We start from the raw sequence: 15,970 nt of genomic DNA, 5'->3' as shown, positions 1-15,970 counted from the left end.
TTATAATGACGTGATTTTATGCAAAGCGACACATTTGTTCCACGGAGCGATCAAAAGGTCTTATAGACAACATCCAGCGCCTCTAAATGGCCAAAACGTTTCTCTTATAAGTTGGCATGCTGTTTTTTTTTTCTTTCACACCAGCAAACAACGTTCGCCCCTCGGACACATAACAATATAATTGCCTGGTAGGTTCAGTTGTTGCTGTAATTGAGCTTAAATGCCAACTCAAACTGCCCTTCACATTTTACCTTTGCTTCAATTACAGCACTGTCTAGCTCTCAGTTATGGCTCCCTTTGCCCTTTTCACAATACATCAGATAGCTTAACAGGGCATTAAATTAGGTCTTAAATCGCCCACTGTGATAAAGCTTGATTTATTGTGATAGTTGTGCCTTATTAGAAACTAAAGGATTTAATGTTCCCAGGGTTCATACACATTTTTACCAACAAATTTCCACAACTTTTCCATGTAATGGCTTTTTTGAAATATATATCATTTTGAAAAATAAAGAATTCAAAACATGATTAGAACTGAAAACTTCAATAAAGCTTAAGGATTGTTGGTTATTTATGAAAAGGGAAAGGGGATGGTGGGGGGGGGGGCATGTCGAATGTTTTTCAAGCACTGGGGTGGGACAACGTTTAGGGAAGGGGGAATTAAACTCTAAATAGCTTTATTTGTATTTATTTTACTCTCGATTTTTCAAGAAAAAATGCCCCTTTTTTTACTTCAAAAACCATATTGTCAATTTTTTATTTTATCTTTTTTTTTTTTAAACTTTTGGTGATTGAAAAAAATGTGATTTTTTTTGTCTTCATAAAAATTTTGGATATTTTTTAGAAAAAAGGGTTGGTGATTTTTAAGTAAAAATGTGATGCTTTTTTTTCTTTAAGAATATTTGGCTTTTTTTAAAAAAATTGTTTCAATTTGGCAAATTTCTCTTTAAAAATCACCAAAAATTACACCATTTATCACAGTCAGAAATAGCAAAACCCCAAATCATCATTGAATTTTCAAATTTCCGACTGTTCTTGAACAAATCATGTGCTATTATAAAGGTTTGGAAAACAAACGTCCATGACCTTTCCAAAACTTTAGGGTATATTTTGCTTGGGCTATATGTGTACTTTTCACAACCTGGAAACCTTTATTTGCTAAATCCATGACTTTTCAAGGTTTTTCATGCCCATATGAACCCTGTGTTCCTGTCATGGTGGGATGTGTTGAAGCATCTCACATGACAACTGTCAGGATGCTCACCTCTGAAGCAACACCTGTTAGCATACAACCGCACTAAAGGTTGCAGGGTGCGTATTTCACAATGTTAAGAAATCAGAGAGCTCTTTGAACATGGCCATTACTTCTCATTCACTTTGTGGGCCAAATTAAATGTAAGCAGTCTGAGAAAAAAAGGCATTAGAGCTGTCACAGCAGCAGAGAGAAAAGGTGGGGTTTTCACTGACTGACATTTAAAGGTAAATACTTCTCCCTCTGCCAGTTGCCTTCCACATCACTCCATTCAGCTGCTGGAGGCGACAAACATCACATTGGCACCTTTGTGACAGTTCAGTCCTCCCATGCAGCAACAAGGCAAACAGGTACTCTTTATTCAGATCTCTGTCACTCCTACGATAAGTATGTCCTCTCTGCATCTCTGCACCGAGATGTTGCATCCCAACAACCTGTCCCTCACAAAACGAGGCCAAAACCTGACACATGTTGAACTTTGTTTACCTGTGCACAGTTTTCAAGAACACATCTGACATATAATAGCACAAAAGCTGTGTAGCAGTACTCGAAATCTGTCTCTTTTTGAAGTTCTCAATCGCTGTTTCGTCTCGCTCTCTTCTCTGACTAAAGCATCTTTATTTAGTTCTTGTCTCAGTTTTGGACAAAGAAGACTGGATTTTCAGTCAAGACCATAACAGCGGACATATCACCAAATGTTAGGTTTGGCTGAAAATTGATACAGCGTAGTACCTGCTTTTTTGTGTGGCAATACAGTATTGATACACACACATCAAATATCGATTTTCTAAAATATATCTTATCAATTTTGCAAATAAATATTAAACTTTTGGTGGCCTACTAGAATAATACAATCAAGCCTTTTTTCGCTCCATTACATAGATTTCGCTGCAAGAAAAAACTTTATCTTGTTAGATAAAACAGATGCTGACAAAATTTTCCTTTAGGAATGTAATTTGCAATAGAAAAAAAGGTTATAAATTGCAAAATAATGACCATGTATGTTCTTGGGATATTCAGCATATCCCAAAATGTTTAAAATTGCAATAATATTGTATTGCAGTGAAATTGTATTGTTGTCTCTCTGGTTAATTGCCTATGGAAAAAAACTCCTTTGTGTTTGTTTGTGTTTGCTCGCTCAGGGAAAATGGAAAATTCCCAAAGATAAAATTCACCTCTGCAGTCCCCTTTGATCATTTTATAAAGACATTTCTCTTGGTGTAATTATGCAAACACACACAAACAAACACACAGTATGGCAATAAAAAAGATGAATAAAGAGAAAACTTTGTTTTCTGTGGGTGTTTTTACTCTGCTGCAGGAGTGAGTCCTAAATACAAGGAAATGAGTTGGCATTTTGGCATTCCTGGTTCCTTCATCTAAAACGCAGTACATTTTTGGTTAAAATAAGGTCTTAGGTGAACATCTGGTTAAGACACTTTCAAGCTTTGTTCTATGACATAAAATACTTATAAATGAATAAACAATATGATAAAGTACAAAATAAAATAATAAATACTTACAAAGTACACTTTCAAGTTTTGTTGTGTGACATAAAATATGTCAGTAAATACCCCAACTACTCGCAAAATTTTGAAGCTTTTACGGGTCTTGAAAAAAGATGGTTGTTAACAAGTTCAGGATTTCTCACAAATTGTGGCGGCCCGCAATGATGTTTTTGGAGCTGAACTGTTGATTGATAAGAAGCACACCCACCCAGCAACTCAAGCTCCACAAACTGCTGCTGAGGAAAACTTAGTGAGAGCTTCGCCTACACTGCATTCACAACCCCGCGAAAAACTCAGAATTTAGAGAGGGGACACAGAATGATACAAAGGGACACAAACAGACTGTGTAGTTTGTTTATAACCGAACATGAGCTTCAAAAAATGCTTAAAGTGGTAAACAAAATGTGTAAATATCAGAAATGTTTGTTTGCCACAAAGCGTATTTCCTGCACTAAAATCCTATAGAAAAATCCCATTGGCTTTCTGTCGAGGGAGCCAGGGCGATGTTAACTGCCAACAGAAAAAATGTCATCCCTGCAGCACTCTGTTTGCCGATGTTTGCATGTTCCACATTTATTGCAACTGCATCTTGCAGTGTGGGACTCGCACTTTTCTGGTTTAAATCTCGACTGGGCCTCGCCCTGCCTTTTCTCTATCTCAATACACTGGGGTCTTGGTCATGACTTGGTTTCGGTTTAGGTGGTCTTGACTACAACACTGCATGACCGCAAGAGAATTGGCACAGCAATGACACAGTAATGAAATGATAATTCAAATCCCAGCTCTCAGAATAAGCTCTCCAGCTCTAACCCTCCATTAAAGTCTGATCAATCCCAAAATAGCTCTGATGAAAATATTAGCACCCTTGCAGCTAAAAAAAGAGCTTAGCACTCTTGGCGGAGCCTCAGAAGTGCTTTTTTAGCTGTTCTAAGAGCTCTGAGTGGAAAGAGAAATGGTGTCAAGTGGCCCTAAGCAGCAAAAAGAAAACAAAAACATGACCACAAAAAACACAAAAGCTTCAGTCTGAAAAAGAAAAGTTCTTGTCTGACATGATGGTTTGAAGCACAACTCGAAACAAACAAAAAGAAAACTTTAGATATCGGTGCTTCTGCTAAAACAGCCTGACAGGATCTGACACTGTATCACACAGCCGGTGAACGTGAAGCCACTTAGTGCAAATACAAGCACGCCTGCTTCATGGATGAAAACACCATGCATAATTGAATATTTTTTTGATGGAATGTGAGTTTTTGCAGGTCGGGGCATGACGCCTTGTGCAGCACAGTCATACCACAGAGCGCTTTTTCAATTTCCAGCTCTCGAACTCTTGACGGGATTGCAACACACCGCTGAGTATACAAGGTCCCCGCACACACTGTGCCTCTCCGCAACCTGAGCCAACCCCACAAAAACATGCACATACTGTACTTTCTCTCTGGCCTCTCCAGCACACACACACTGACTCTGTATGAAACTTAAGTTGGCGTGAAAGAGCAAAAATATGATTCCTATGGTTTGATAGTGGTGCAGAATAAGCGCACATGTTGCACAAGTGCACACAGCCCAAAACAAACACAAACACAGAAGAGAAGAGTCAACAAGCCAAAAAGGTGACATGAAAAAGACTTACAGTGCCGACCTGATGACGCAGTGGGACTGTAAAATATGCATGGCTGAGGAGGACTAGTTGAAGTTGCAGATGTAGGCGACTAGCAGCTACACAGCGCTCATGCATACACTCTGTCTTTCTCTCTCTCTCTTTAGCCTGATGTCTCTACCAGTTGTGCTATGTTTAGCCTGCCGACCCACTCAAATACACCCTGCCTCTCCCTCCCTCTTCCTCTAATCTGTGGGACTTTCTTGCTCTGCTGGTAGTACCACCCAGTCTACCCTGATTGGAGGACAGCCAGCGTCTCCACCTGTGACTTTGACAGTGACTGTGGAGTGCGTCTCACATGTAATTGCCAGGCTGTCAGGTAACCGAGCGCTCTCATGAGACCTGACTATTTAAAGACGCAGTGCAGGTTTCATTAAGGCCAAAGCGGCACGCATGACTGCAAAAGATATCAAGGAGCACAGAAAACAGCGATCGACGCCAGTCACAGAGAACTATATGTCCTTACAGATCATTCCCCTGACGTCAGCACATTTACAGGATATATGTGTTAGTCCGTCTCTAAATATTTTCCTAACTGGTTTGTGGTTCCAAACATGCTGGTTCCTCCTGGGGGCCAATATAAAAAAAGGTCACAAATATATATTTATTTTTTTAACCCTTTAAGACCTAAAAAATTGGCTTGATTGAAAAAAAAAAATGCAAAGAAAGCAATAAGCAACCTAAAAAGACCCAAATATTAACAGGAAATTATTTTAAAAAAGTTAGAAAAAACTTAATTTAAATTATAAATAAAAAGTAAATGCAGAAATAAATACATTATCTGTAAAAAGCGCTAAATTAAAATAAAACCATAATAATAAAAAAAACTGGAAAGAAGACAATGAGTGACTTAACAAAAAATGACCCCGAAATTAACCAGAAATTGGCAAAAAGTTTGGAGAAAAATACCAGATTTTCTTTTTAAAGGTAAAAGATCAAAATCCAGAGATGACCTGTACAAAGTGCAAAAAAGAAAAAAAAAAGATGTTAATACGAATTTTTTTTCTGTTACCTAATTTTAAATACATAATTATAATAATTCTAAATGCAGTTTTCTTAATATTTTTTTGCCTATTTTATGATTTTCTAATGATTTTCTCTCTCTCTCTCTTAGCTAACTTTCAGGAAATTTTCTTGTAATTTTTACTTTTTGCTTAAAATTATATTAACTCTGTAAAATAACTTTAAATATAATCAGGATAACTCTATCCTAACTAAAATTTCCTAAATCTACCCATTTCTTGCAATTTGTGGGACATCTCTTGCTAAGTTGTTAATCGCCTTTCTTGTCATGTTTTTGACAGAAATCCAAACAATTTGCTCAGGTGACAGAGAGTTCAATGCTTGTGAACGGTGTCTGAACATGTCATAAGAAAACTGATGCAGATCCAGGTTTAAAAGGGTTAACAAGCCTGAGTCATTTCCTTAAACAGCTGGGCACTGTAGTTTTCAGCAAATGTTGCCTAAACTGGAATAACTTGTACATTTGTTTGGGACTATTTTCAGCTGTGGATTAACACACTTTCAGCACTCCTGTGAGTATTTCTGGCAGCAGGACAGCGTATGTGGTACTGAGTCAAAATAAACCACCGCGTGCGTGCTCATGCTAATGAAGGAACATGTCAGCCAGTGCAATGATGTGGCTCGCTAATGTCTTTTTAATAGTCTTTGGACAACAATGGAGCTCTATGGCACAGAGGAATAAGCTATACATGCACAGACAATGCTTGTTAACAAAAATCGGGTCAACTCTGGTCTTTTTTTTTAAAATAAAGTTATGTTCAACCAAATTGCAGGAAAAGCAAAAAACAAAAAATAAAAACAATTTTAATTGTTGTATACAGCTTGTATTTAAATATGTCCCATGGCTGCTACCCTCTTGAAAAAAAAAATTACTTATTTTAACTTTTAGAAAGTTAGTGTCCCGGCTGCCTTAAATGTTTAAGTGACTAGATTTAAGAAGACAAGTTGAACCATTACAAAATTACCTCAACGCGTCTTCTCAAAATTAATATTGATATTGCAGCTGGCTATTGATGCTTTCACAAAATATTTACGTAATGAGATTTTTGATAAATAATCATCAGTAATGTACATGTAATGACTAAGTGGGTAAAGACAAACCGTAGAGCAGCTAGAATAGTCTGGTCAACTCAGAAAATACACTTCAAGACAACATATAGACAACGATATCCAAGATTTAAGTCTACATCTCGTCTCATATCAGGATATCAATATAATATAGATATGTTGCTCGGACCTAGTTCAGCAGTAATTTGTCTGTCAAGAAGCACCGTCCTAGGTCTGTCTTTATAAAAAATATGTAGCTGTTGATTCTTTTGTCTTAAAGTCCATTTTAGCTCTAGAAGTCCTTTTACAACCCCCAAGGTCTTGTAAAAGAACCGCACCTCTGCAGTTGTTGGCTGTATCGAGGAAGGTTGTAAGGAAGAGTACTGGAGCGTCACTGTGTCTTAAACTGGTGCAACTACAATTATCTACAACTTAGAATCTCACAGACTGAGGAGATGGTTGTGGACTTTAGGAGGAAGGGGTCCAAACCTGTCCCAGTTTCAATTCAAGATGGAACTTCAGCTTGTTAACAAACTGGACTGGGCCGGCCACACGGAGGAACTGTATAAAAAGGGTCAGAGCCGACTTTCTAAGAGGTCTGAGATCCTTTACCATCTGCAGGTTCAAACTGTGCTCCTTCTACCAGACCGTGGTGGCCAGTGCTCTGTGCGGGGAGGAGGAGGAGGAGGAGGAGGAGGAGGAGGAGGAGGAGGAGGAGGAGGAGGAGGAGGAGGAGGAGGAGGAGGAATGCTCGCACAGCAGACTGAAACAGATTTAACAAACTGATCAGGAGGGCGAGCTCCATCATTGGGGCTGAACAGGACATGATTCAGCAGGTGTCAGAGAGGAGGATGCTCCCCGAGCTGAACAAAATAATGAGCACTTCAGGCTGGAGGTGGGTCGGCAGAGCAACTTCAGCCGCAGGCTGATACAGGCAAGGTGCAGGACTGAACGCTTGTAGAAAGACATTCCTGCCAGCTGCCACTGAACTGTTTAACTCTTTGAATCCTGGAGTGGCATCAGCTTTTGTTGTGCTGCATTCAGACATCATTCACATGCATTACAACCTTTGAAACCTAAGCAAAAGGTCAAAGTTCCTGGAAAGAAAACAAATTAGGAAAAGAATTACATCTAAAAATCTGTTTTATCTTATCTATATGTATTTGTTATTACTGTTTTAAATTATAATTTATTTATCTATTTGTTTGTTTTTAACCTTTTAACCTTTTTTTTTTTTTTTTTTACATTTTTTCTTCTTTTGCTAAATTTCAAGTAACTTTTTTGTAATGTGGAGCTTGTGACTGATAGTTACCATCAGTTTACAAACTGACATAACTATGTTTAAAATATGTCCAAAGAAATTCAAGGCAGGCCAATAATTAATATCAGTAAAATAACAATAATAATAAAAAATAGGATGGAAAAAAAAAGACAAGGAAGTCACCCCATTCTCCCAAAACAAGAAAACAAACAAAAGTAAATAAATAAAAACTTCATTTCCAAACAAGAAATTCCAGAAATAAAATCTAAAAAAAAAATCGTGTCTGGTTTGGCGACCTCAGGATTGGTGCTTTTTGCAGATGATGTGGTCCTGTTGGCTTCATCAGGCCGTGACCTTCAGCTCTCACTGGATCGGTTCGCAGCTGAGATGAGAATCAGCACCTCCAAATCCAAGGCCATGGTTCTCAGCCGGATAAAGAGTGGAGTGCCCTCTCCAGATCAGGGATGACATCCTGCCCCAAATGGAGGAGTTTAAGTACCTCGGGGTCTTGTTCACGAGTGAGGGACGGATGGAGCGGGACATCGACAGGCGGATCGGTGCAGCGTCTGCAGTAATGCGGACTCTGCACCGGTCTGTCGTGGTGAAGAGGGAGCTGAGCCGAAAGGCAAAGCTCTCGATTTACCGGTCGATCTTCGTTCCTACCCTCGCCTGTGGTCACGAGCTTTGGGTAGTGACCGAAAGAACAAGATCGCGGGTACAAGCGGCCGAAATGAGCTTCCTCCGTAGGGTGGCCGGGCTCTCCCTCACAGACAGGGTGAGAAGCTCGGTCATCCGGGAGGAGTCGGAGTAGAGCCGCTGCTCCTCCGCGTTGAGAGGAGCCAGATGAGGTGGCTCGGGCATCTAATTAGGATGCCTCCAGGACGCCTCCCTGGTGAGGTGTTCAGGGCACTGGTAGGAGACCCCGGGGAAGACAAAGGACACGCCTTGGGATTCCCCGGGAAGATCTGGACGAAGTGGCTGGGGAGAGGGAAGTCCGGGCTGCTGCCCCCGCGACCTGACCCCGGAGAAGTGGTAGAAAATGGATGGACGGATGGATGGCTGGATGGCATATAAACTAAAACTGTCTGCATGGCAAAGTACAACTAGAGGTGAGTGATAAAATATTTTATTGCTTTTAGTGTGAACTGATCCTTTAAGTCAAGAAGAGTGAGAAGCACCTGCTCTGAAGCAAAGGCTCTTTAAACAGACACAACAACACGAAGACACTCAGAATAGTCGAGAGAATTATATCCATAACAGCGTCTGAATGAGGCCCCCTGTCCTATGTTTGAGTGCCACAGTAGCCTATTGTTCAGCATGCATGCTCCAGGCCTACAGCTGGGTCTCTCCCGTCCTATACATCCAGAGCTAATGGACACTTTGTTCCCTCATGTGTCCCGCCACTGTCTAAATTACAGGCTGAGCCAGAGGGGGACATGGCATGCCACTGGGTGAAAGCCAGACAACTCCCTCTGTTCAAATACACAAGTTTACAGCAACCCACACATAACTGATAATAAACATGGAGCTGACACTTCAAATGTATACAGCACACTATATCCGGTACAATGAAGTTTAAAAAAAGACTATACAGCCTCAATGTTTACCTTAAGCCTGTATTTAGCTGCATTTGGTTCACATCATTGTGAACTTTGTGTGCATTTCACTGCCATAAATTTGAGTCTATACTTGTATAAAATATGTCCCAAGCATATGCATATTGTCGAGTGAAAATTTAATTTAAATTTTTTAAAAACAATTGTTGATAATATACTTTAGAAAAGGGAAAACAAACACAACATGATTCAATTTAAAAACACTTGCGCATAAGTGGAAAAACCCCACATTTCTAAATAAAATATTTTTTATATATATATATATATATATATATATATATATATATATATATATATATATATATATATATATATATATATAATTTTGCAGTGCAAATGACATGAATCAAAGGAAAATGTATTGAAATGACCTTTATTGTATTGAAATGACCTTTATTGTATTGAAATGACCTCTTTATCATCTGCTGTATGGATTTTAAGCACTCATGTTGTCTAACCCTAGAAAACAATATTGCGATATTTTTAGGCCACATCACAATACACTATATACATCTTATTATTTTGAAATAAAGTTAAATAAAGTACTGTTTTAATATAGTTGGGAGTGTGTGTGACGCGTGTATGTAAGACTCTTTTTGCGTGTGTGTTTGTGAGAGGGAAAGAAAAATGAAACGCCAAAGCTAGTTGTGCAGCTTGTGCCGGTAACTTAAATATGTGTATATTTGATATCTTCCAGCCCCAGTTTGAATGCTGACAAATGCACATTGTCTCTTTTTATATAAAACCTACATTTTATTCAATTTTAAACACATTATTTCATTTGATAAAAAGGAAGTAAAAAGTTGAGATTCTGTGCCTTTATAATCCACTGGGCATAGACTACACTGCTCGCTGTGATGAGACAAAAACGATGTGCAGATAAAGCATCAGTCCGCTGCAGCAGGTGCATCTGAATCTATAGGAGCTCATTTGTATAATGTCACTGACAGGTGGTCCATTTGCACTTGTTTACCTGTAAACACCCGCAGTCATATCACAAACAAAACATTGCATCGATGAATTCTGTGTTTTTCCATCTTGTGCTCTGCAGTGCCCTTCATAATAGCAACTTTTCACGATTTTTTGAGTTATTTAAATGGAAAACACATAAGTTATTCAAGCTGCTGTGTGAGATCATCCGTGCAGTTCATTCACAGTTATTATCCAAATTATGACTCAAGCTCTTTGGCACAAATGCTGCATTAGTGCAGGTACTGTATGCCCAGTGCTTTCAAAAGCCAGAAATCAGTTTTTCCCCCTCTCGTTCTTTCTTTCAACCAGCAGTTTTCTGTAAATGTGGTCACAGCTGTTAAAGAGTGCTGTGGAGATCCCCCCGGCGAAATTTCTTTTGTATGAATCCAGGAACAATAATAATAATAATTGACTGAGGAAACCACAGAAGTAGAATCTTTATTTTATGGAGGAAACTTGCAGCGTTCTGTCAATTACTCTGATTAGCAGTCACTGACTCACACACAAAATCCTGCTGCTCCACTCCCAAATTAGAGCAAATTACAAGTTGAATTTTGGGGTTTTTAACACTTCGAACAACGGCAAATCACCATGGTAACTCAGTGATCTGAGGCGGGGTGATAATGAGTCGAGATTAATCTTTCAAGAACTGTTTAAAAAAAACAAAAACATTCCTGCTGAACATTTTGTAACATGCAATCTAAAACACCACAGGCTCAGAAATTTCCCGGTACGTACACACCTAACACATACTTTATGGACACACCCAAATACTGCATACAGCACATACTGTAAGAACCACACAAAAGGCCTTAATCTATTGACATAAATTGCAGTATGCAGGGTAGCTCCCAGCCTGTTAACCCTTAATGGCACCCAGTTTCAAAATCCTTACCTAATATTCAAATCTCCAACGAACAAAGGAACGGTGACGTTATAAAATCTATAGCAGGAGCACAAACAACAATGCTCTTAACCGCGCACGACAGGACATCCTCATGTCAAGGGGAAGGAAGGCTGAATCTTGTTTACGTTTTGCAGACATGTCCTGCATGTGACATGGCAGGAGGAAGGATCACTTTCTTTGTTCGGCATTCAGACGCCTTTGACAAGTATTTAAACCTTTGCAAAAAATAAGTATGTTTAAAAAAAATAATTTAAAAACTTATTTTACATTTTTTTTTAAAATTTTCCCCCAGGTAATTTCCTTTTTATTTTAATTTTTTTGTTGAGTTTGTCCTGTTTTCCTGTTTGTTGTTTTTCTTCCTGTTTTGTTGATTGTTTTTCTTTTTTTTTTGCTTATTTCTCTTTTTCCTTTTCTATTTTTGAGATTTTATGTTGTTTGTTTTGCTAATTTTCAGATCATGTTCTGTTTTCTGTTTATTTTTTAAATTATTTTACCTTCCATTTTGTGTTTCAAATTTTCAGGTAATTTTCTTTTCTTTTCTTTTTTTTACTTTCCTTTTTTGTTGTTGCTTGTTTTATTTTTTGGGGGGTGTTTTTTGGTTGCTCATTTTCTGTTAATTTTTCATGTACTTTTCACTAGCTTCTTGCTAATTTCTGGGTCATCTCTTCTCAAGTTGCTCTTAGTCTTCTGATGTTTTTGAAAGAAATTCATCCATCTGACAGTATTTTAAAGGGTTAAAGCACAGGGAGGCCTCACTTTATGTCGCAGTAGGTGATGAAAACACATTTTAGATACACATATGGCTTATAAAAGGATTCACACTTTCTCTCAATGTGACAAGATGTAAATGTTCTCTTTTTATAGTCGATAGTTCTGTACTTATTTCTGTGTGTGTGTGGTAGATTGATCTTCCTCCCTCTGAACGCACTGATGGGTTCGAGTGTGTTCCCTGACACAGATACTGGGGAGTTATTATCACCCATCTCATGCTATTTACAGCCGAGCAAAACAGGTCGTACCAACGCTGAATATGAAATTCTGATGATACCTCGTCTGACATGTTGAAAGAGGGAACATTATGTTCTAACTCCTTAGCAACGATTCAATCTTATTTGCTAAGTAATTTAATCATTTGAATCGCCTGAGAAAGATTGCACCAACAATTAACTTTGCGCTGTGATCTGGTCCCGTGTGTGTGACTGGAGGCTCTCAGATAAATGCAGCGCATAAAAGCAGGCGGCCTCTTGAAGCACATCGACAACAAAGATTCCTGGATACAACAACACACGCACCACTATGAAGCAAGCCTTTGCTACTGTTAATGCAACACACTGCAAGCAGCCTTGCATCAGCTGTGGTGACATGTTAAGAGAAGTGATGCAAGCTGCAACTTCATATCTGCGTTTGAACTAAATCCAGCATGACACGCACTGTACAACAATTTGTGCATCTTAATGAACCGTCGAGCCAAAAATACCAGGCGAACTGACACAAAACAGCAGGGAACTCTCTGGTTTTAGCAGCTCAGAAACTGGAATTGAGTCTGTAAAATATGATGTTTGACTGTCAGGCCACATTAAGTTGTTGAGTGCATATCAAACAATCTTCAGTCCATAGGTACAGGTGTTCTGTTCTCTGCCTGCACGTCAGTAACCATAGCATCACTTCAAAGAGCCGGTGCAGTTCAAAACAACAGACAGACAACACGCAGAAGGGAGGGGCGGAGGTTTAATAAAATCCACCGTCATGCCCAACACATCACTCATATCTGCTGCAGTCTGAGCCCAATTCTTTGTGCTTTTAATTACCTCTGAGGTGCAAAGCGCTGCACCCACCGCCTGGTACAAGTGTCGGATCACACGTAGGGATTCACCGAAAGCTTGCACCCAGACATGTCATGATATAAAAAAGAGAGGCCGGAGTACGAACTCCTACATCCATGACCGCACCAACTGTCCCCGTCCCCCAGTGGCGGAGCTGCTAATCTCCTGACAGGTGTTCATGTTAGCTGAGGAATCTATCCAGGCTCCGCCGGATTGACTTTCTTAACACCAGCTTGTAATACAGCACATGGAGACACAGTGGAGCTGCGCTGTATTTAAGGCAGCCACATAGTCTCTCCACATGGTAGTCAATAAAATAAACTCACACTGATCTGACTATTATTACATAAACTTAAATTTTATAGCAGAGATCATGGACTGTATATAAAGATGGACAGAATGGGGCGCCTGGTGGTTCAGGCTGTTTAGAGGCTGTGTCCTCACTGCAGCAGCGGCGGGTTCGATTCTGGCCTCGACTCTCTGCTGCATGTTGCCCCCCACCCCTTCACGCTTAAACTGTCCTGTCCATTAAAGGCGATAAAAGCCAAAAAAAAATATTGGCCAATCATAGATGCTGTTTATCTGTCGGCTTATATGTTGTCAAATATACAGGATATGAAAAGATTATTTTTAATGAAACAATGCAGAAAAAGATACTTAGAGTAATTTCTAAAAATTCAAGATGAATGATTCACATAACTATCGGGATTTATTGGTCTGATAACATTCAGCGTCTGATAACAGAGCGTAAAAGCTGCATGATTGAATCTTTTAATCCCCATTCAAGTTAGCAAGGCACTAAAGAGGAAGTCAGCAATGTCTCTAGACCGCCTGCTTTACGGGCCCACTGATGTGGACATTTTACACTCTGGATGTTGAAACTTTTTGGCTGCAAACGCCATTTAACAGGAATGACCAGGCCGCACCTCCAACTCTGGATCCAGTTCTCGTTATACATCGATGATTTTAGTTCTAATCCACAGGTGCATACCACGGCTCGACTTCCTGATCGCTCCAGCTCAAAAAACGTGAGTATCCGAGATATATTGGCTTCATTTTTCCACAGGAACTGGAGACATCAGTCATCTATCTTTACATACAGTCATTGTTGGAGACATAAAAAACATTTTAGAGTGGAGAAGTTTGGCTGCTGTCTGGCATAGCCTTCAGGAGCTCCTCTTATCCACTTAGTCTTAAAGTGGTCATAAACAGAAGTGCTTTGTTTTTTAACTAAATAAACAAGACAATAAACCTCATAAAGAGCTTATTTTTTGGCAGCATGAACAGCCATAATGCATATGTTTAATCCTTTTATTATTTTAATAGCAAAATGGATATTTGTTACTGCTACATAAATAAGCTTTCGACAAAATCCTGCCTGCGGTGTTTAAATTCTGAACAGTTTATTAGCATGATAATACAGATTAAACAAAGAAAAAACAATGATGCAGAAGCTTCCTGCACATCTGATCCATATTTATAATCCAGATGCTTTTGTGGAAGAAACATCTGCATTACAACTTAAGTTATTCCCAGATGGAGTTAACTTTTTTTAATTTAAGGGAACTAATGTCCCCTAAATCTGTCATAGTTTTTTCTGAACTAACTGACCTCCCCTCTCTGAGCTAAAGCAGATTGATATGGACTGATAATGCTTCCCCTTTACCCAGAGGCCTCGTCCACACAGAGGGCCCCTTCCTCTAGGAGACAGGCTCCATTCCACTAATATTATGTTTTCATTTATGAGAAGGGGCTTAAACAGTGCCGTGTTTGTTTGTGTTCGGAGCAGCCTGACTGGTTCTGCTTCTCAAGAAACGAGAGAGCAGAGGAGGGGAGGAGCGTCGGGGTCAGATGTAGCTTTAAGCCTCTGAAAAACAATTCAGACGGGAGGAAGAGAGTGGCGGCGAGGAAAAAAAAGAGGGCCGCTACGCTGTTTAGCTTGTCTGGAAAAAATGATCCAGTGAGGTGAAAACAGAGAGCACCATGAGAAAGATTTAGACGATAAAGGAGAGACTGAAAAATAAAGATTCCCTTCTGGATGTCCTCAGAAGACCTCTTCCACTCATAACCCCATTACACAATAACCGAGAGCCGAGCCTGCTTCATTTCAGGGATTTGTTTACATCTGGAAAGACAAAGTGGCGGAGGAGGAGTTGGGGGTTTGGTGTAACTTAAACTACTTTTAACATTACTCAGACTCAGTGCGTCATTAGGCCTGGGCATCCAAGACTTCAGCCCTTAATGTTTATAAATAGCACCGTGTATATATGTGTGTATATGTATATTTATAGTTTGAAAAATAAGAATAGCCCTAAGGGACAGTTCTTCATGTATCATAGATGGGGGCTGGCTATTGTGTTTTTTACTCAAAGCTACAAATATTTTGCTAATTTTGTAGGACAAAAAACCCCCAAACCCTTGATAAAGTTTTTTTAAAGAAAAAAAAGCCAAAATTAATAAAAGGCACCAAAAAATTAAATGGAAAAAAAGTCACAAAAATGTTGCTTTAAAAATCTAAAAAAAAACCAACCCAAAAATAAAATAAAATTTTACAGGGAAAAAAAGCACTTGTTTTCTTTAAGATCACCAAAAAAAATAATAAAATAAAATAAAAACAATAAATATCTTTTACAAAAATTGTGCTTTTTCTTCTTCATTTTTTTCTTTAAAGAAAAAAGAAAAAAAAGTCCATAACATTGGCGGTGAAATAAATACAAAATACAGCCGTTTAAAGTTGGATGTCCCTCCCATAAGCCAAAATGAAAAACATAAGTCCCTCTCGAATGTTAAATAAATTACCAGAGTGCATTAAAAAAAAGCATTAAAATAAAGGCCTTTTTTTTTTTTATATCAAAAAGGAGGATAAGGGCTAAGCACACAATGCCTTCAAATATCCCCCAATGA

At 38.9% G+C, this 15,970-nt stretch overlaps 1 protein-coding gene across 4 annotated transcripts in view; it reads right to left on the bottom strand.

Moving 5' to 3' along the window:
• Positions 1-15,970, bottom strand: part of thrab (thyroid hormone receptor alpha b) — a 198,316-nt gene that overhangs the window by 41,918 nt on the left and 140,428 nt on the right. Inside the window, exon 1 of one of the 4 annotated variants that reach the window (XM_042507812.2) lies at positions 4,391-4,696. The exons of 2 other annotated variants lie outside the window; for them this stretch is intronic. In XM_042507812.2, coding sequence (XP_042363746.1) covers positions 4,391-4,431 — 41 coding nt within the window. In that variant the 5' untranslated portion in view covers positions 4,432-4,696. Of the gene's footprint in view, positions 1-4,390; positions 4,697-15,970 lie in introns of those variants that run through there. One more of the 4 variants, XM_042507815.2, reaches the window with a different exon arrangement.

This window comes from Plectropomus leopardus, chromosome 19, assembly GCF_026936395.1.
Source record: "Plectropomus leopardus strain MGB_pleo_1.0 chromosome 19, ASM2693639v1, whole genome shotgun sequence".
Classification (NCBI taxonomy): Eukaryota; Metazoa; Chordata; class Actinopteri; order Perciformes; family Serranidae; genus Plectropomus; species Plectropomus leopardus.
The sequence above is the reverse complement of the archived record's forward strand: the minus strand, read 5'-3'. Positions and strand labels throughout refer to the sequence as shown.